Consider the following 21,467-nt stretch of genomic DNA (forward strand, 5'->3'; position numbering starts at 1 on the left):
GAGCGCCGCAGCCGCAGCCGCAGCACAAAATGGAGGAGCCCTGAGGCGCAGGGCAGAAAGAGGGGGCGGGAAAGTGAGGGAAGCGCAGCGCGCATGCGCGCCGGGGTCCGGCCAGGTCGCGCGCGCCGCGGCGCCGCCAACTCCGGAGCGGCGGCGACGTCACGCGGCCAGTCGGACCCCGGGTCTCCCTGCACATGCGCGAGAGCTCGCGAGCTGCCCTTGGATGCGGGCGACGCCATTTGCGCCTGCGCGGGGCGATTCTCCCGCCAGGCCCCGCCCGCTCCGTTCTGCCCGCGCCTGCGCACAGCGCGCTTTGTTCCCCCTCCCCTCGGCGAGTCTCGCTCCCCACCATTTTGTGCCGTGATCGCCAGGTTCGCTGCTGGGTTGTGTCGTGTTCTCCTGCGCGTTCGGGCTCGAGGCGAAATACTGAAGGGGCCTTGATGGCGGAGAGTCAATCAGCGGCCGGACTGGGGGATTTCACATCCCTTGGTGGGGCCGCGGCTTTTGGTTCGGAACCCGAAACCCGGCGGCTGAGCGAGCTGCGAGTCATCGACCTGCGGGCTGAGCTCAAGCGGCGTAACCTGGACAGCGGCGGCAACAAGAGCGTCCTCATGGAGCGGCTGAGGAAGGTGAGGCGGGGGGAGCCGGGGGAGCGGCGTGCGGCCATCCGGGTCCTTTGTCTGGGGCGCTCTCGGCGCCTGCGCGCTCGGGGCCGGGCGCGGGGCCTGCGGCGGGGCGGCCGTGAGGGGAGCGGGGCTCTGGGGGTGCTGCGGGCTCCGGCCTGTTCCCTGTGCTCCCGCCGCTGCGCAGCCATTGCCTCTGCGCTGTCAGGACGCCGCTCTGTGCTGTGCGCGCCTCATCGCCGCTCCGGAGCGCGGCTCAGGTTGCACTGGCTGGAATCTGAGATGGTCTCGGCCTTGCTGTCACTGCCTGACCCCGACGACCGCGCGTCCTTCCCCCATTGACACTCCAGTTCCCCCACAGACACACGCGTGCCCCTTCCCCATCCCTTTTCTCGTGCTTCTTCTCTATGCCGTTCACATAATAGGTGAAGTTGGAAGGGATCACAGCGGGTCATCTGCTCCCGCAGGGTTTTGTCCTAGAACTCACGGTACAGGATTTTGTCCAGACAGTTCTTGAATATGTCCAGTGACGGAGACTCCACTCCCTCCCTGGGCAATCTGTTCCAGTGCAAGCTCACTCGCACAGTAAAGAGTTTTATCTTTCTACTTAGATGAAACTTCCTGTTTCAGTTTCTACATCACTTTCTGCCTTAATGCTTGGTGCTGCCAGCTTGACCCGACTGCATCTCTCTGACCTCTCTGTAATGTATTCCCACACACTTCCATGTGGCCAGAACAGCACAGTCAGCCTGGGCCCTTTTATGGGTTCTAACAGGCCTGTACATAGAGAAAAAACTCCTGCACCTGAGCTCCTGTTTTATACCTTTTTTTTGAGTGTCTCCCAGTTTTATACTCTTAATATGCCTGTCTGCAGAGCAAGGAGCTTTGCTCTCCAGCTGTGGCTTGATTTGGCTGTGGGGATGTGTTGCACCCTGTTGTTTAGTATTTCTGACAGGCGATACAGCTGTCTGGCTGCATGACCTGGGCAAGGGAGAGACATTAATGTTTCTCTGAAAAATCCTTACGAATCAGTTGTGGTTAAATCTTATCAGGCAGCCAAGCACCACATGGCCACTCACTCAGGATGGGGGCTATAAGTCAAAGGGTAAAGGGGATAATAAATTTGTGGGGTTGTGATAAAGAGAGTTTTATAATCTTAACAAATGTAAAGGCAAAAAAAAAAAAAAAAAAAGACCAACACAGATGAAGGAAATTAATAAAGCACACAAAAGAAACAAGCAATGTGAAAGAAAATAATTCCTTGCTGTCAACCAGCTCAACTGATGCTCAACTAGATCCCAAGTAGTGGCAGCCCCACCAGCATCCACCAGTTCTATTGCTGAGCACAGCACCCTCTGCACTGGAGTATCCCTTTGGGCAGCTGTCCAGCTGTGTCTGTTCCCAATTCCTTGTGCTCCCCTCTCGCTGTGGGGCTCAGTGAGAAGCAGGAAAGGCCTTGACACTGTGCAAGCTCTGCTCAGCAGTACCCAAAACTTCCCTGTGTTCTCAGCACAAACTCCAACCACAGCCCCTGTCAGCTGCCTCTGCCCCCCTGCCCCATCTAAAGCCAGTACAAATGCACACCAGCAAATAACTCAGTGGGTAACATCCTACTGTCTCCAACAGGCCATTGAGGAGGAAGGAGGAGATCCTGATGAAATTCCTGTGGCCTCAGAGCTGACCACAAAGAGAATGCCAAAAAGAACTAGCAAAGGTACAGTGTCTGGACACTTGCAGTTCCACTGTCTGCATGGTGCTAGAACTTGGCATACAAACTTGTTTTCTCCTGTTGAATTAGTTTTATTAAAAAGAAAAATTTGCTTTTTACCTTGTGGAAAATGGTAAAACTCTCTTGCATTAATGAGCAATAACATCTTCAAATGATAATATGACACCTGACTGTGTTTTATTACCAAGTCCTGAAATTGAAGATGAAACTGTAAATTGCAGGTGTTTCTGTGTTTGTGACCATGAATAAGAATTGTGTCAGGTACAGAGAAAGCAGCTGCAGCTTAAGCTCCATGGAAAGGCTCTATCATTATAATATCAGTTATACTTAAGCTATAACTATATTTAACTATATGTTGCTTCAAAATATTAGATATTGTACATGTGTACATTTTACATGTGGCTTACTTGAGTTGCACGCAGCTAGTTCTTAAAAATACTTCCTGATGAAAAACAGATTATTGAGTTGCTTCTTCTAAGACAGAGTGGCTAAAAATAGAAAAACCTGTTGGCTTTGAATAGCAGTAGGAGTTTTGGGGTGACAGATGTGCATAAATGTGATTTGTATGTCTAAGATCTTGAAAGTGAACACTAATTCTTAAATCCATTTAAGCAAGGGAGATGTTTTCGTAACAGTCTTAAGGTGTTACTTTTAAATGGATTACCCAGAGGCTGTCTTTTTAGGTATTGTGGAAGTGTTGTGGAATGAAACTGTAGCTTTAGAAAAATACTGTAGCTTTAGCAAAATAGTGGGTAGCTTGTAGTTTGTGATCCTATTTCTTTTATGGAGTTGCAGGGTGACCTCAGTTATATCCATGCAGACCCAGACTTGTGTAGTGGCTCGTAAGGATTACTTGTAACAAGTTGAGTCTTCAACAGATAATTCACCAAAGCTTAAACAAATTACAAAATGTAGTACTACATCTCACTGCAGTGCTACTGTTTTTAGGAAGAAAGCCAGAAGAAGAAGGTGTGGAGGACAATGGTCTAGAAGAAAACTCCAGAGATGGGCAGGTAAGTGAAATCATGATTGCAGTTAAGAATGTGTGTCTTGTAACCTGCAGTGAATACACATTTACCCTTTTCTCTCTGTAGGAGGATATTGAAGCAAATCTGGATACTTTGCAGGATATTGACATGATGGATATTAGTGTATTAGATGAAGCTGAAATAGATAACAGCAGTGCTGTAGACTGTGGAGAAGATTATAGTCCTGACAATATTCTCGATTCTCTGTCTGATAATAAAGATAATGTCGAAGCAGAAATGAAAGAGCTTCCTGATCAGCTAACAGAAAATGAGGTGAGTGAGTAGAGATCTTTGTAATTTTTCAGAAGACATTTAGTAGGGGTATGGGCACATGAACAAAGTATTTCAGTCCAGTAGAATATAGGACATGAATGTGATCTGGATTCTATTCCCCATTCACAGCTCTCATGCCCTACTCTTATAAATGGTAAATATTCTTGAGGCTTGAAATGTTCTCAGTAGACAAGTCACCATCTTCCTTACCTTTCAGTATCATCTTTTCTTGCTGTGAAAGGAGCCTGGAATTGAAAATACTGTATTAGTTTCTGTATTCCCTCTTCCTGTTTATGTTGCACTTCTATATATGGGGAGAGAGAAATACAAATTTTCAGCTCGGGTAATTTGGATGTCTTTTCAGCAGAAATAGTGCTCTGGTTTAATGAAGTTGTGTTCTGTTTTCTTAGAGAGATTGACAAAAGAAGAATTCTTATGTTGCCCTGTTCTGACATTGCCAGGCTCAAATTGTTTTTGAGAGCAGCTTGCAATGTCATTTGGAGATAGCACAGGGTTAGCTATATGTCACATTCACTCCCCAAATATTACCCTTCTTGGATCCTTGTGGGTGTTTTTTTTTTTATTTTAGGCTGTTCACTCACCAAACAGAACATATTCTCCTTTACTGTCTGCATATCTGCTTCAACTTCTCATTTACCTTCTGTCACCTGAAAAGGGAGATTTTCTCAAAGCCTTTGTGTTTGATTGGTCTGTTCAGTGCCACAGAAAAGCCAAGACCCTTAGGCCCACAAAATGTTAGCATCATGTCATGGGCCCCTTCACTGGGCAGTCCCCAGCATCAGAGACTGGTCCCAGTGCCCTGGGGAGTGTCACACAGTCAGAGCACAACAGAGAGCCCTATCCCAGATCACCTCACTCCTTTTACTCACTGCAGGCACTGCTGGTGCCCTTGGAGGACTCACAGTGAACCCTTTATGCAATAACACCATTAATGCCATAGAAAATTACAACAAGTTAAGGTTCCAGGGTTGCTGGTGGTATCTTGTCTGCAAAAAAACCCCCACCATGTTTACCAGCTTTAATTCATAACAGAAGCTTTCTGGAATTCATCATTCATCACACTTGCAGTACAATTCTTACCCACCAGACATCCCTAAAGGGAAAAAGATTCAGACTGTTTCAATGGAGCCTTCCCTAACTTCTCCCCACTTTTAACTTACTTTTATACTGTTTACATTTAGGGAGCGTGAATGACTCCAGTTGTACATCCTGCTCAGTGTGGGGTGGTCATGCCTTGGAGGTGGGTGACATCAGTGTGACATCTGAGGTGACCCTTGGCACAGAGCTGTGCATTGTGCTGGTTCAACAAGAAGAAATTTTTCTTTTCCTTTGGTTGACAGCTGCTCTGTGGCTTCTCAGCTACAAGGTACCACTGAGTCCCCCCTCTTGCAGGGATTTCAGCAGAGCCTGGCTGTGGTGTCTGCACCCCAACAGACCAAACAAACACAAAGGCTTGGAGAGACTTTCCCCTTTGCTGGGACTGAACACAGAGTCATTGCAACAGCATCACCTGAAAGGCAATTCTGTGCTGTTCTGTAAATTAACCTCACATAACCAGAGTTTTAGTTGCATTTTACTCTCAGCTCTTTAAAGAAGAAATATTTTTGGGATATGCTTTCAGTTTGGAAGAGTGTAAACCTAAGTCAGCTTCATTTCTAACTTGTTTTTGTAATTTAGAAACTAAAGTTAAAAAGTGGGAAAGCAAAAAAAAAATGTTCAGTAACCATAGAAATGTGAAATAAGACTAGGAACAACTTTAAAATAGACAATGTCCTGTTGAAATTAAAATGAAAAGTAATTGGAGCAAGATGTTTAAATATCAGGTATGTTTATACATTGCTCCTTATTTTTGGATCACACTCTGAAGTAGCATTGAGGTCTGTCAAAAACTTCAAAATATTTCTGGTTTTCATGAAAGGGAAAGTTAAATACAGGTATATTATCCTTAATCTACTTTTTGTAAGAAGTGCTTTCATTCCTTTCTTACCCTTTCAGGAAGATTATGATGAAATTGAAAACAATTTAGAAGCCTCCTCTTCTGATTTAATTGAAATGAAGGTAAACTGAAAATGTGGCTGTATTTCATAGTTGTATGTTGTATTATTAATATTTACTCAAAAAAAAAAAAAGTGACAATAATATGAAATTGTAACAGAATCAAGACATTCATGACCTTGCTCAGCACATGTGTGAATTGAGGGTGCCTTGTGGTTTTTTCAGTCAGCTCTCAAGATCTCCTTCCCTTTATGGCAGAGAAAAAGGGTCTTGTACTGCTGATTTCTTCTCTCTCCCACTGTTGTGTGAAGCAGTAGCTGAGTTTGGTTTTTACTCTGTAGTTGGTGTGGTACATAATGATACTTTATTGCTCTCTGTAATTTGCAAGAATGCAGTTGTGGCTGATAGTCTGATTTGAGTTTATTGTGCCAGAAAAGTTCCCTGTATGAAATACTCATTTCCAGTGGATGATGAAAAAAAGAGCTAAATGTAGTAGATGAATTAGTTTAGTTTTCAATTTTGGGATTGGTCAGGGAGTTGATAATGTTGTGTGTTATAAAATACATTTTATAAAATTCTCATTCTGTGGTCTTTTTCTCCTAAACAGAAAATGGAGAAGCTACACTTGGAGCCAGGTACTGTTAAAGAAAAACATATTCCTGTCTTTTCAACTAATACTTTTTAAACCATTAACTATTAAAAAACCCAAGCAAACAAACATAATTTGCATTATTTTTATAATGGACAATCCAGATCATGCAGGGTCATAGAGATTGGAAACCCAATCATATCCCCAGATCTGTGAAGTGATGCTTGAAATACTTCCAGTGAAATGAAATGGTTTAAAAACCTGTTAAACTACATAAATGGATTTAGAGAAGTTTAATCACAGTTTTAAAAGCTAAATATTCTACTTGTAAACAGATCTTGTGATATTGCACACACCTTAACTCTGTTACTAAGTAGAGAGCAGTGAAAGCAGTAAAAAGGTATTGTAGGGCATTAAAATGTAAAGATTAGTTACTGGATACAGAAGAAAGAAGAGAGTTTCTTCATGGAAATTTCATACAGATACTTTTCCCTTTCTGGACTGCAAACACACTCATGCACCATCAGAAGATGCCCAGTTCTCATGTTGGACTGTCTCTGCTAAAAGAATTTCACAGAAATTTAAAAATTGAACTCTCAGTGCCTTGATACGTTCAGTTAAGCATCTCGGACTCTGGAAGCTAACTAGAGAAGAAACAGAGCTGAACAAATGATTTGCTGAAGAATATGAAGGCTGAGCCCGAAGTTTTTTGTAAAATCTGTGGGGGCATTTTTCTTGCCTGTTGAGGTGCTAGGGCTGATTTGGCAGGGTGTGAGAGAGCAGGTAGCGTGGTAGGTGTAACACTGTGTACACTAGGGTTTTCCAATCTCTGTGTAGCTTAGCAGTTCTCTTGGTGTTAGTGTGGCAGCCATGCCAGTTCCACATTTGTGATTGCTGTATTTCCCTGGTGATTAAATCTTGTGCCATTCTATTCCTGTTAAATCCGTAGAAAATGAGAAAATACTCGACATTTTGGGGGAAACTTGTAAATCTGAGCTACTTAACGAAGAACCCGCGGAAGCGGAGCGGCCGCGTGCGCAGGAAGCCAGTAACGCGGGGCCAGGCAAGAGGCTGGCTGAGGAAGAGGACGCTCTCGCTGCCGCTCAGCTGGAGGAAGATGCTTTAGCTTTGGACAGCAAATCGGCCCAAGCTTTGGCAAGGAAGGAAGCAAAGCGTTTAGTGGTAGCAAAAGGGGAGACAAGTGAACAGAGCCCCGAGGAAGAGGCCCCGGACTCTGAAGGTGTAGTGGTAGAGACCCTAAGCGATCAGAGTAGCAAACGCTCCCAAGGCCTGGAAGCCTCTAGTGGGGAGACAGCGGAGAAAGGCGCAGGTGCCGAAGCCAGAGATAGCAAAGAAGATGGCAAGAGAGCAGAAGACAAAGCTAATTCTGAGGAATCTTCCCCTGCCACTAAAGAGTCCTCAGCCAGTGAGGGCGGTGATCAGAAAAAGAGGTTTGTTTTTTCTCCGTTCTAGACCAGATGCTATCTTTTATCATTGGTCCTTAAGTGATGCAGTCCTTAAGCTGTTTCCTTCAATTGGCCTCCGAGACTGATGAAATTGTAGCCTATTCCTAAAGGTCTCTTTTATTTCTCCATGTGCAGATATTTTTATTTTTTTAAACGCAGTGGGTTTGATTTCTTTCCTTCATCAACCTTCAAAGGTTGTTTTCCCAAATTACTCTTATTTGTAATCATCTTCTTAATGTAAGTCTGTTTAAGAATCTGACTTCGTTATTTCTTGTCAGATTTCTTAAATCCAGTATACAAAGGTGTGTTTTCGTTTGCAACATATTTTCTGGTAGGTATTTAATTTTAGCTTTTTTTATAATTTGTATTTAATCACTTTTCTTTCTGACTTGAATAATGTGGTGTTTTGTCTTTAGCCCTGTTGAGGAGGACAGAGATACAAAGATAATCTCAAAAGATGAGAAAGGTATGTTTGTTTTCAGATGCCAAACTTCAATGATTGCTTGCATAGCTGTATGTCTTTGGATGGGTTATTTCAGTAAAAAATAATTGCAGTCTGTGCACTTGTTAAATAGCATAAACTTACCTCTTGCTGCATTTTCATATTAATATCAAGTATTTTCCTTTTATGCCTTTTTTCAGAACATATGCATTGCACTGTTGTGTTTGTATCTTGATTTTTGAAGGTTGATGTTAATACATGACACTTATGCCTTTTTTGGCACTGGAGATGCCCACTAATAACTGTTAGTGAGTTAGAAACCTTTTGCTATTTTATTTGCTTTACTATACACTTGCAGTTCTCCTTCCCATCTTCTGTTTTGCTGTAATTTGGGATCCAGTATTCACATATTTAAATGCCACAGATAATGCAGCTTAATGTTGTGTTGAAATCATATAGATTTTATTAAATCTTTGTCCACACAGATCCTATCTATGGTGCAAAGATGCATCGTAAGTAAGAAGAAAATATTCTGATCAGTGTGAGATGCCTTCATACTTCTTGCTTTAAATACAGCAGGTAGCTGAGTCTTTGCAGCTCACCCCAGTTCTCTTCTGCCTGCCCAGGGCAGAAAATTTAGATCTGACTGTTACCATTCTTCTCACATGCTGCTGACAGGTCCTTCAGCACTTTTTAAGTGTGGAAGTTCCAGCAATTCCTGTAAAAATCAAGAAACTCATGAGATCTGACTGTCAACTAAACAGGAGGAATTGGATTGGTTTTAGTTGGGTTTTACAACCCAGACTCACCTTTCTTTCAGCTGCTTTTTCCAAGATCCTGGGCTATGCCTCTTGCTTCCTGTCTGTAATCTTGAGTTCTCTTATTTGAGAATATTTCAAGGAGTTTTCTGTGCATACTGTCCTTTACCTAAGGACCTTGAGTGTATTATTTTTGTGGACTGAGAAAACTCTTCTCTGAGTTTGCTTTCAGAGCAGCCTTAGGAACTTGAGTGTCTGAAATCACCTTGCTCCTGCATCCCTCTCTGCAATGGATATGCTGTGTTCCATAACATTTTTTTTTATTCATGCTCTGGTTTAGTGAAGAGCAGTGGTGAGGGGGAGCTGCTTGACTGTGTAACAGCAAAGTGACTGAGCCAGAAGGAGCCTAAAGCAGTATATACAAGTCAATTCTGCCTCATACATTGTTATTTGCCCACCTCTATGAAAAAATTTTATTTAGGATGAAGAGTTTTCCATATTCCATGCAATAATTATAAAAACTGTGTCAACAAGAGTGCAGAAAATAAACTTAGGAGCTCAACCTGGTGGATTTGGCTGTCAATGGGTGCACATCTGAAAGATGTCTCCAGTGTTGATGGTTGGCTCTCAATACCTGCATTGTTCTTGTTTCTAAGTTAAATATTTTCAAGTCTCAGTATTTCTTTGTCTTAAAACTGCAGAACCATTACAAGAGCCCTTTTTAAAGTCCTATGGGAAGGCAAAACCTGGAGACATTAAGACTGATCAATCCTTAATCAAAAAGAACAGTAAACATAGTTTTAAAAATCTTTAAAAACTCATCAGTAGAATAGCAGAAAAGAGAAAAACTAGCACTTTGTTCTGTCTCCAGGATTCTGGTGCCAGAGTAACTGCAGGTAGTAATTTTGAAATTGTAGAAATGTGTGGAGTAAAATCATCAAAGCCTTTGGCTCAGCTTTTTAAAACACCAAGACAATGCATCTCCAGTGTATTTGTGTGCATGACATACCTTTGTCCATGCACTTCTGAAATAAATGATGGCAGATGTGTACTCACCTTTATACAAAAAAAACCTCTTTTTGGGTGTTTTTGTAAGAGATTGATACAAATCACTGCATCCTTCTCTAGGAAACCTGTGTTAATATTAGTAACTGTGTTCTCAGTTACTTGTGCCAGTGACTGAAATGATCAGGAAGTAGAAGGTGGAAAGGCACCCAAAGAAAATAGTATTTTGGAAAAGTTCTGGGGAAAATTCCCTCGATGAAAAAGTTCCTGTAAAATTCCATATATCACCCAAAAATCCTGAACAGAAGGTTGGAAGCAGGGAGCTGGAGTGAAACCCATTCACTGAGACCTTGGAACTGCCCAGAATGACAGAAGGACAGTACAGACATTTCAAAGGAGACTGGAAACTGTCCTTGTGTGAGTGCTTCATGCAGACACGGAACCTTGGAGTTCAGTTCCCTCTTTAATCACTTGATGTTGGTTGTTCAGACTGGGCAAGTTCATTAGCATTTATTAATTCACCTTTGTAGCAGCCATGCAGCCTTGGCCAGTGTTCTGTAATCCTTGCAGGGTTAAAGCAGGCCAGGTCTTCCCTGACTCCTGCAGCTGAGGTCAGATGTATCATAACTCCACATCCCAGCTGTGCAGCTGTGTGGGCAGAAAAAGAAATTTCCTTGGTTTCTTGGTGGGAATGGCTTTCCTTGAGAGGAATTCTGCATCCCATCAGCATTCCCTTGCACTTGGGATAAAAAGGCAAGACATGAGCACACATGGGGTGCAGACACAGTTCCTACAACTCTTAACTAGGTTTCTGTCTTCTGTAAGTTACTGGGTTCTATCCTGGCACATTTTGAAGGACCTCACTTAATTCAGAGGTTCCCTAATCCAATTAATTTCTTGAAGAAATATATAAAATATTGAGTTTCAAAACCCACAGTTCCACCCAAATTTTTGGACTTGTAATGCTCCTTACCTTCAGCAAAGCAGATCATGGGAGGAGAATATCACACAATGCATTTCACTGGCTTTGTGATTTAAAAAAAACTACATTTGTGATCCTGCTCTGTTTTAATTCTCGTAACAATTCAAGTAATTAATCCCAATAATTAGGATTTGGGGTATGTTTTGGTTCTGTCTGTTTGTTTTCCCAACTAGGTCGCAGTGCTAGCGGTTCTGGTAGAAACTTTTGGGTGAGTGGATTGGCTTCCACCACCAGAGCTACAGATCTGAAGAATCTGTTTAGCAAATATGGGAAGGTAAGGGGTTCTTTTTATTGGTCTGTTTTTGTTTTGGTGTTTGGTTTGTTTGCACAAGTTTGTTTGAAACTGTGTTAATAAGACTTTTTAATGATCACTGAAAGAACCCATGAAAGGAATCCAATTATCAAAATATTGTGGGATATCAAGGAAAAATCACTGAAGTACACACTGAATGGCTGGGGGTTGTTTTATTATGTTGCTCAGAATATATAAAAATAAAAATAAAATGCCATTTGTAGTTCACACTTCTATACTGCAGTGTGGTGTCTTCACCTGCTGAAAATTCACAGTCAACTGAATTTAATGCTTATTAAAGATTTCCTTAGGACTGAGGAAAACATGCAGTAAATGTTGAGACAGAATTACTGGGGAATATCTTAGGAATTGCCTTAGTAACTTAAATTTTAATTTATCAGGAGTTGGCAGTTTCTTTAAGAAACACTTGTTTGGGTAGTTTGGGATTTGGGGAGGTGCTGTTTGGTTTTGCAGGCAGGGGAGATCCTGCAGTTGCTGTTCAGGACAGACAAAATGTCAAATCTGCCTGTCAGCTGGAAAATTGAAAGAGTTCAGTAAAAGGCTGATACCAGAGCCATCAGTAAGGATTTTTGTCAGACCTCTGAGACCTCTTTACAGATTACTACCAGCAGATTGCAGTAAAAGCAAATTTTATGTGCTGACAATCAGCTATTGGATGTTTTACTGATGAAAATACTCTGGAACTTAAATATGACTTTACAGCTAGGTACAAAAATGGATTAATTGTAGCTTGGAGTTTGAAAGTCATGGGACTGGTAAAAACTTTTAAATGCAATACCTCATTGATTTCCTTAGAATTCCATCTGGTAACCCAAAATGTTGATCATGGAGATCACAAAATTCTAAATATAATTAAAAACTAAACAACAGCCAACCTCATATTTGGCTTTAGATAGTCATTTTAGTCATTTAGATAAAATACTGTTATTTTCTTCAGGGTATTAGCAGAGGCAGAGCTTCCTGGAAGTACATGTACTTGTGCAATAAAGCAAATGCTCAGAAGTAGGTTCTTTATTCACCTGTACTTTAAAACATCACTCCTGAAATCTGGCTGATTTCTGTATTACAAAGTGAGCTGTATTGTATATCTGAGCATATGTAAACACCATTTGTGTGATTTTTCCAGCTCTAGTTTTTTTATTATTTTATACTATAGCAAAGTGAAGTTGTTGATGTAAAGTTAGATGCCTTTTAAAAAAATTTATTGTCACCCTGGGATCTTGCTCTGGAAAAGAATTCAATCTTTAGCTCCCACCTCTTGGTTCAGCTTTTGTAGCATTCCAGTGGTACCAGAAACATGGTTGGCTCCAAGCAATGCTCCTTTTGTATTTATTAATCTCTCAAAAACAGAACTTTCCTGCATGGCAGTGACCAGGAACTAAAAAGAGCAGAAGTGGAGCTTGTAGTTCTTGCTGTTTAACCCTCTCACAGGAAGAATAATTCCTGTTTTTTTGGGAAGGTGGTGGGGGCCAAGGTGGTGACCAACGCTCGCAGTCCCGGCGCTCGCTGCTACGGCTTTGTCACCATGTCCACAGCTGAGGAGGCCACCAAGTGCATCACCCACCTGCACAAGACTGAGCTGCATGGCAAGATCATTTCTGTGGAAAAAGTGAGTACTGGGCCTCAGAGACACCGAGTTCCCAGCAGATTGTGCAAATGGTCGAGGCCACATTCTCAGCTGATGATGTGCAAAATAAATTTCAGGCAAAAAATGAACCCGCTGGGAAGAAGACAAGTGAAAAAAAAGAGAGTGAAGCAAAGAGAGAAACAGTCAGTGAGAGGTACTGTGTTAAAAATTCTCCTACCAAAGGTGTTTTGCTGTTCTTCAGTCTGTGTTGATATCAGGAAAAACTAAAGTTACAATAAGAATTTATCTGGCAAGCATTCAAAAAGAGGAGTGCGTGGATTTTTTATAGACTTTGGTTGATCTTCAGTGCCTAAATTAAAAATGTTTCTATTGTGTGCTTTAAAGCAGGCATTGGGAAGTTTCATTTTCAAGCACACCTTTTAATTTGGCCATATTTAAGGTTTAGTAATGATTGTGGGGCTTTCATGTCTTAAATCTGTAGGAAAGACCATGTGAGAATTTTGATCTGTGTGTCACTGTTTTTTCCTTACCTGTGTCTCATTGGAATGGGGTTTTCTCCAGGTCCCAAACAGCTAAAACAGATTTGTCCAAGATCTGTTCCCAGATCATGTTCCTCTTGAGCACTGTGTTCTTCCTCTCTAGCATTGCTGAAAATAGCTGAAAGAGGCACTAAGAGAGTGAATTAAACACCTTTAAGAAATTTGCCTTCTTGAATTATCTTCTTGAGGCATAACTTCTATTAAATGCTACTTGCTGGGAATTTTTTGCTATTATTTCACCCAGTTGTCTGACAAAAATAGTTCATTGCCATGTTTTTAAGAAACTCTGGGTGTTAAGCACATAGTGCTGTGAATTGTCTTCATTATGCTGGTTCAGATCTTGAATCCTTGCCAAGTTTGTCTGCACAGGATGGTCTGAATATCTTGTTTTGTGGTGTAGGAAGTTGTGGAAGGAAATGTTTGGAAATCTAATTATGATTGTTATCACATCATAGTTCTACTTTGTTCATGGCATTTCCCTTGAATTTTCTTTTCTCTTAGGCTGTATTAATCTAATCTGTGTCAATATCTATCCACAGACCTGGTGGTGCTAAAAGGGATGAGAAATCTGACCAAAAAGATGATTCTAAAAAGACAGAAGATAAAGATGAAAAGGAAAAAAAAGATAAAGATGACCAGAAGTCTGGTTCATCAGATCAGCCTAAAACTATTAAATCAGGTAATTTGGCTGTTGGTTTTTAACATAGATATGTTGAAGTAGGAATATGTAATTGTAGGTAGTTCCTCCCAAATATATGTTCTAGGATTGTTTCAGATCCTTTTTTGTAAATCCAGAATGTGTAAGGGGAAGGGGAGATGTTGGACATTGTGCAATTCTTAAAAGAAGTACCTGGATTAGATGGAGTGAAATAATTGATTTTGAAGAGAGGGTTAAATGCCCATTTTCACATTTTAGAGTACAGAACTTCTGGTGTAGCAATGAGTGGTGTAGGTCATGTAGTTTGATTGTTTCTTTCCACTTGTGATTTATTTAGGAAGTAAAGGAACAGAGAGAACAGTAGTCATGGATAAATCCAAAGGAGAACCTGTTATTAGTGTGAAAACATCCACTACATCAAAGGACAGAGTGAGTGATGCTTCTGCATGAGAAACATTTTCCTTAGAAACAGATCCTGAATCCTGCCAGGCTGTGTATAACCCACACTTGTCTTGCCAATTTGTCCAATTCCAGTTTCTGTAACATGATTTTAATTAGTAAAATACCTCTAATTTAGCTGATACAGCCACTGAAATCCTGCCAAACAAATGGGCAAGGTATTACTGTATGAATATATGGTGTCTGTAATGGTAAAAAAGAACAGCTTTTGGAAAAAAGCAGGGACCAAGCTTTGAGATATGAACTGTACAGATGGAAACAGCTCAGAGGATTGTTTGTGATGGTTGTCCTTTAATAAATTAAAGTTTCTCTTTTAAATGCAGAGCGTTAAGAGCCAGGACCGCAAATCAGAGAGCAGAGAGAGACAAGGGATTGTCCCCTTTGACAAAATCAAAGCACAGCGAAAAATGAGGGAGGCAGAGCAGCGCCGGTAAGAGCAGCACTGACATCATTTGGGTTTTTCCCTAAAATAGATCTAATTTGCATTTTTAATAGAATAAAGAGAAAAAAAGGCCTTCAATTTTTTTTCACTCACTTGTAACTTGGTAATATTTTTATGGGTATCTATTGAACTTAATTTAGGTATTTAATGATTTTTGGTGGGGCTTTTCTTTGTTTTCATATGTTTAATAGGTTTCATAATGTTTCATAATTGCCATCCTTCAAATTCTTTGCTAAAAATGTGACCTGAATTCCATGTTCTCCACACATTACAAAACTTCTATTTCTCACCTGAAAGTAGTCAGATTGAACAGGAGGAAAATGCTTTTGTTATTTTTATTGGAGAGGAAAAAGTTTCTCCCTCATAGTTGAATTCCTGAGCTTTAGTGGAGTCATTATCCACCATACCATCCTGCCTTTCTTCACAGAAATAAAATATTCTTCACTGATACTTTACTTCAGTATAAGAAATGAGCTGTGGATTCAGATTCTCCTGACCATATAGAAGCATTTATTGGAATTTGGATTCAGATTCTCCTATCATATAGCAGTATTTGTAGACATTTGGATTTGGTCATATATAAGTATTTGCCCAGCCCTGGGGATGAGTTTTGTGGACGTCATTTGATCAGTGTCTAAATAAATTTTTGTGTACACTGAGTGTCTTCCCTCCACACATTTCAAGTGGATGATGCCAGTTTGCAGCCACTGTGGTTATAATTTTTAACACCCTTTTAGTTTCCTTTCTTTGTTGAAGCATTGCACGGGTAACTTCTTTCTCTGCTCAAACAGCACCCGGGAGCGCCGGGAGCGGCAGCAGCACCTCCAGACCATCCGCGAGCGGGAGGAGAGGGAGAGGCTGGAGATTGCCCGGGAGAGGCTGGAGATTGAAAGGCAGCGCCTGGAACGGGAGCGGATGGAGAGGGAGAGGCTGGAGCGGGAGCGGATGCACATCGAGCACGAGAGGAGGAGGGAGCAGGACCGGATCCAGCGCGAGAGGGAGGAGCTGCGGCGGCAGCACGAGCAGCTGCGCTACGAGCAGGAGCGGAGATCTGCCATGAGGAGGCCTTATGACATAGATGGCAGGTAAAGCCACTGTCCTGCTTTGAAGGACAGGTGTCTGCAAAAAAGGCAGAAGCTTTTCTTTGAAATGGAGAATGTAAACCCCCTTCCTCCAAATTATTATTATTCTTATTTTGAAATTAAGGGACTTTCAGGCGAAGATATGGGAATTCAGAATAACAGTTCTTTACTAGGAAAATTAAAATACAAATGCAGTATTACTGAAAACAATCCCAACCCTGCCAGAGTCAGAATCCAAGCTGACACCCGTCAGTCAGTCAGGGTGTTGGCACAGTCCCATTCAATGGTGGCTGCATCCTCCTGCAGTGACAGATGTGGTTCAGCTGAAGCAGTGCTCCTGTAGAAGGTGCAGTTTTCTAAAGGTCCATAGATGACGTGGAAAAGGTCCAGTTTTCCTCTGGAATCCAGTGGAAAGACAGTATTTTGTTGTCTAAAATCTCAGTTTTTTATCTGGGTAGGAAAGGCTTGGCTCCTCCCCCTGACTGGAGCATCTCCCAATGGGATGATATGATTTTATGAGTCATACAGTGGGACTTAATGGCTGAGTAGCAGATGATCTTCCTGGAGGGAGGATGGGTTATGGAAAAGATAAAGATGATTGCCCCACTAGTCTTAAAGATGGCCCATTAGCAGATAATATGTGCCACGGAGATAAGGAATCACTACCCCACATGTCTTCAACAAATGGGGATAGAATACACATTTCTGGCCACATCAACCCAACACAGCCACCAAATCTTGCTAATGCCAGTGGGAAATGTCCCTGCCAGGTTCTGTCTCGTCTGCCTGGACTGGAAAAAGCCACAGACATGCTCTCAGCAGTTGTTGCCTGCACTGAGATGATCATGTTTAATAAGGTTTTTCAATGCCCTTTTGAACTTAATTGCCCTTCTTTTGGTTTGGAAGGGGAACAATATCAAAAGGCATTTTCTGGGCTGAAAGGAGCCTGTTGTTTCTTTCAGGAGGGATGATCCATACTGGCCAGAGGCCAAACGAATGGCCATGAATGACAGGTACCACTCAGACTTCAGCCGCCAGGATCGCTTCCACGACTTCGATCACAGAGATCGTGGGCGTTACCAGGAGCATTCCATAGACAGGTTGGTGTCCTACCTCCTGAAAAGAGAAATGTGTGCTTAGTGTCACATTTTGCTGCCTTTACTGTGTGCTTGGTTTGCATTTTATTTTTCACATGCTGTTTAGTGGCTGTGGGCTTTCTCTTCCAAAACCATGAAAAGATCTGTACTGTGCCATGAGTTAAAGCTTCTGGCAGGCTTGGTCAGAGTGTTTTTGCAATGCTGTTTCACATATTTGTGGGATTCTGAAAATCTTCTAAATAATATTGTAGGCACCTAGATTTTAACAAGAATATTTTGGGTTTATACCGAAAGTTTGGATTAACTGAGTTTCCCAGGAATCCAAAATGTGTCACATTTTCCATGTGTTCCAGCTGTTTATGCCTTTGGATTATAGATAATTTGGAATATGGATAATTTGGATAATGTGGCACGATGTGGGAGCAGGATTTTTCATCTGTGTTGTTAAATAAGTGGATTTTTATAGACTGCTCTGTGTTTTACTATCACAGTCTGATTCTAATTGTTTGTTTCTAGGAGAGATGGATCCAGAACAATTATGGGAGATCGGGATGGACAAGTGAGTTGCTTTATAGAGCTAGAGAAATATCTTTACATCTCATAACCTGGTTTTCTATAGTGTGTGTGTCAGATTACATTTCAGTAGTTGAGAATTACATTATATCTACCAAAATATTTTTGAATAATCAGATTTTCTTGTTTATGCCAATAAGATGAAATTTAATTCAAAGACTTGTTTATTATGAAAGATAGATATAGTTATTCTGGTAGAAATCAAAGCAAGTGAGTTGTGTCAAAATACAGGACTCCAAAAGATTGCATGGAAGAGGCAAAGGTACAAAGTACAGATTCATTCTGTGAGGCAATAACAGCTGAACTGCAGAGATGTTTGTGTTTGAGGGCTGGGGGAAAGACCTTCAGGGCTCATTCAAGCAGTTACAGATGAATTTTTAAGGAGTCCTAGAATCCTCAGTGGCCTTTACTGTGAGGTCTGGAGGGACCTGGATGGACTGGAGAGTTGGGCTGATGGGAATATCCTGAATGTCTGGAGCAGGAGATGCAAAGTCCTGGGCTGATCTTACGAGTGTGCATTAATAACTCATGGGATGTGGAGAAGGTGTAACCAGGTGCCACTCAGTGGTGCCCATTGACAAGAGTCAGTGAGCACAACCTGAAACACAATTCCATCTGGAGAGGATTCAAACCCCCTTTAACTGGGAGCACTGGAACAGGTTGCATGGAGAGCCCGGGAAGATCCTCAAAACCCACTGGAAGACTCTGCTGGGAAAGCCTTGACCTGGCTGACCCTGAGCGGATGTCAGGAGGTCCCAGTGATTATGAGATGCAGTAAGCAGGGTGAAGCAGTGAGGGTGTGCTGTGCAGCCAGTGAGAGCTGTTGCCTTGCAGCATTACCCGGACGAGCGGCACGGGGGCCCCGAGCGGCACTCGCGGGACTCGCGCGACAGCTGGGGCAGCTACGGCTCCGACAGGAGGATGAGCGAGAGCAGAGGGATCCCCCCCCAGTCACGGTCAGTACTGCAAACACCCCCTCCTCTGCACATGAGGAGTACTGCCATATGGCACTTTTTGGAACATGTTCTTTTTTTTTTTCCAGCTTTCACCAAAGGTGTGTTGTATGTTTCAGATTATTTGATGCCTTGTGCATCAAAACACACACTTACCTGATTTTTTAATAACTTCACATCTTAAATCATCATGCTTTCCATTAATTTTAACTAACATTCCTGTCAAAGCTTGCTATTTTCAGGGTAATGGTTCTCCCCCAGTATCTTATTTATTTGTCATCTTGGTTTAAACAGAAATACTCTTCTGAGATTTTACTTAACAGATATCAATATAAAGATAAGATTCACATGAGCCTTGGTAAAGCATTTGGGTCAGTTTGTGACTTAGATTCAAATGTAAAAAACATTTCACATGCTCTAGCTCATGTGAGAAGTTGGGAATTTCATGTTTTTACACAGGGATGGACGTGACTGGGGAGATCACAGTCGAAAGTTTGAAGGGCACCAAGATCGTTCCTGGCAGAGCAGCGTGGATGGAGGGATGATAGGACGGGATCATGAGAGATGGCAAGGTATGGTTCTTGCACAGCTCCTTAGCTGTGCTGTGTGAAGAAGAAAATACAGATATTTGCCTTGAATTAAAACTGTTGCTGTGGATAATCAAGGAAGCATTTGAACTTTTTTAGGTGGCGGTAGAGGCAGACCTGGCCATGTGATGCATCGTGGAGGCATGTCAGGGTAAGAACTTCAAAAGGAGCAAAGTGTTTGTTTTCCTGTTAAGGGACATTTCTTCTATTTCAATTGGCCAAAGAAACATTTTATGGGAGTATCAGTTGTCTGATTTGTTACTTAAATGTCAAGGAATAATAAAATATCCTCATGGTTTTTATGTAATGCATTTTAAGGAAGAGTGAAAACAAAAAGAACACCCATTCTAGCAACCTGAGAGAATACTAAAATGTGTGAATCCCTTTGCAGGCGTGGCAGTTTCATGCAGGGTGGCAATCAGAGTCAGATCATGCACGGAGGAGGAATGCAGGGAGAAGGATTTGCTGGCCAGGAAAGGGCAAACAGACCGAACGATCCTCGTTTCAACCGTCGCTACTGATTGTGTTTGGTTTTTAATGCAAGGTGGCAAGTGAAACAGATCTGTTACCCAGGGTTACCATTAATTGTAACTTATGGGCTACTGTAAGTGTAATTTTTTTTAAGCTGCTGCCATATTATGTCACTCAATCCAATGTGAACTCATTTGTTTTGTAAGGTGTTGTTCATATCCCATTTAAAAATGTTTGTTAATGAAGCATTCCATTTTCCATAAATAAATGCCCGTTTACAGTTACTTGTTTTGTTTCAACAGTCCCTGTCAGATTTCTTCAGCTGTGTGTTAAACCATAGCTTTGTTTCAAAGATGAAGTGTCAAATGCCTTACAGGTGTCCCTTTACACTCCCAGAAATGGTGAAATCCTGTGTTTTATCTCAGAGCTGTCAGTTACCCACCAATGTAACCATGGCCCATGTGCCACCACGAGAGGATGTTAGTGGATCACAGCTGTCAAAAGTCTGAATGCCCTGCCACTGCAAAATTGCCACAGGAGCTTGTAGGGTAAGTGGTGAAGGGTTCTTTTCATCTGGTGTCATTTGCAATATAATGTCTGAAAAAGCAGTTCCATTTTGTGATAGCAGCACAGCTTCTGTAAGAGACAGCACAGAGGTGTTCGTGACCCTCTTTGCAGGTGCTTGTCAGGATCATTTTATTTAGTTTCTCATACATCAGGTCAGTCCAAAACTCCACCAGTCTTACAGACCAGAAATTTTACCTAGCAATCCATAATTTCCTGAGGAGCAGGCACTGGCTGTGCTTTGGCATAATGTTGTGTTGAGGAACTGACATGATCGAGACTGGTGCAAATGATCTGTTGCTTTGTCAAATTTATAATTTTGTCTTTGTGCAGACATCTCTGGAGCAACATGGCCTTAGCCTTACCCTAAAATGGCTTTTATGATGCCAGGAAGGAAAAAAAACCTGTTACTTTCATTTGTAGGGTCACTGGGGTTCTTTCCATATTTAGAGAAGGGGTTTTTTATGAGTTTCCTGAAGATATTTTTTCATTCATCAATGGAGAAACCACATTACAGTGATGAAGCTTTGGAGAGCAATCACCAAAGGGCAAAGCAGTGATACAGAAGAAAAACATGAACTCAAGTTCTGAGCACACCAGAAGTGCAATATTCTGTTTGTACTTGGTGTGCTTTGCTTAAAGTGCTTACATTTGGTTTGTAGCAAAAGCCAGAGAGACAGGAAGACCCTAGATTTTCACTAGTGGAAGGTTTGGCCCGGTGAGAAAGGGGGAGTAGACCTGGAACCAAAGTTGTGCTGCTTCAAGAGCAGTGGATACTGGAAAGTTAAAGAAATGGGGTGTTAACAGAGGTTATCTGGATTCTGGGGTGCAGTGAAGCATCTGGCACCTGCAGGACACAGCTCCAAGGTTTACTGAGCTTGAAGCTTCCATCTGGACCATAGGTTTAAGAGCTGCTGATGGACCCATCCTTCAGGAATTAACCTAAGCACATTTTAAAGCCATTTGCATCTTAGCCAAATCCTCTGCAATCTGTGGGTAGTTGGCTTCATCGTGTATCTGTTTGTTTAAAAAAGGAAACAAAACTGCAAATCCTTTATCCTTGTGTTTAAAATTTGCTTCCTGACTTGAGGAAGGACTCATCCTGCTCTCCCCTCCTGCTGTTCCTTGTTCTGCAACTGTGTTTTGGCTCATTCTGTAATTACAACAATCCTATCAAAAAGGGTTAAAAACACAGAATCAATTTGTAACTTTATTTTACAATAGTGGTGC

General features: G+C 41.8%; 1 protein-coding gene across 2 annotated transcripts; it reads left to right on the forward strand.

The window, feature by feature from the left end:
* Nucleotides 1-194: 194 nt before the first annotated feature.
* Nucleotides 195-19,957, forward strand: LOC130264434 (scaffold attachment factor B1-like). Of its 2 annotated transcripts, XM_056512610.1 has the most exons (21): nucleotides 195-629; nucleotides 2,250-2,337; nucleotides 3,301-3,365; nucleotides 3,447-3,653; nucleotides 5,670-5,732; nucleotides 6,277-6,304; nucleotides 7,208-7,709; nucleotides 8,141-8,190; nucleotides 11,085-11,185; nucleotides 12,684-12,833; nucleotides 12,929-13,005; nucleotides 13,891-14,030; nucleotides 14,347-14,438; nucleotides 14,792-14,898; nucleotides 15,702-15,995; nucleotides 16,955-17,092; nucleotides 17,606-17,648; nucleotides 18,497-18,618; nucleotides 19,075-19,187; nucleotides 19,302-19,353; nucleotides 19,594-19,957. In XM_056512610.1, the coding sequence occupies exons 1-21, from the start codon at nucleotides 195-197 to the stop codon at nucleotides 19,721-19,723; spliced, it is 2,997 nt and encodes a 998-aa protein (XP_056368585.1). In that variant the 3' UTR covers nucleotides 19,724-19,957. The 2 variants fall into 2 exon arrangements, with proteins under 2 accessions (XP_056368585.1, XP_056368584.1); XM_056512609.1 differs by lacking the exon at nucleotides 14,347-14,438 and having other exon boundaries at nucleotides 227-629; nucleotides 12,903-13,005.
* Nucleotides 19,958-21,467: the final 1,510 nt, after the last annotated feature.

This window comes from Oenanthe melanoleuca, chromosome 28 (assembly GCF_029582105.1).
Source record: "Oenanthe melanoleuca isolate GR-GAL-2019-014 chromosome 28, OMel1.0, whole genome shotgun sequence".
NCBI classification, from domain to species: Eukaryota; Metazoa; Chordata; class Aves; order Passeriformes; family Muscicapidae; genus Oenanthe; species Oenanthe melanoleuca.

Bases quoted from the DNA above. Each gene is read 5' to 3' on its own strand.
- LOC130264434 (XM_056512610.1), top strand. From the start codon at position 195: ATGCGCGAGAGCTCGCGAGCTGCCCTTGGATGCGGGCGACGCCATTTG. The intron at 5,733-6,276 runs GTAAACTGAAAA...TCTCCTAAACAG, and splicing joins CTGATTTAATTGAAATGAAG to AAAATGGAGAAGCTACACTT. The intron at 19,354-19,593 runs GTAAGAACTTCA...ATCCCTTTGCAG, and splicing joins CATCGTGGAGGCATGTCAGG to GCGTGGCAGTTTCATGCAGG.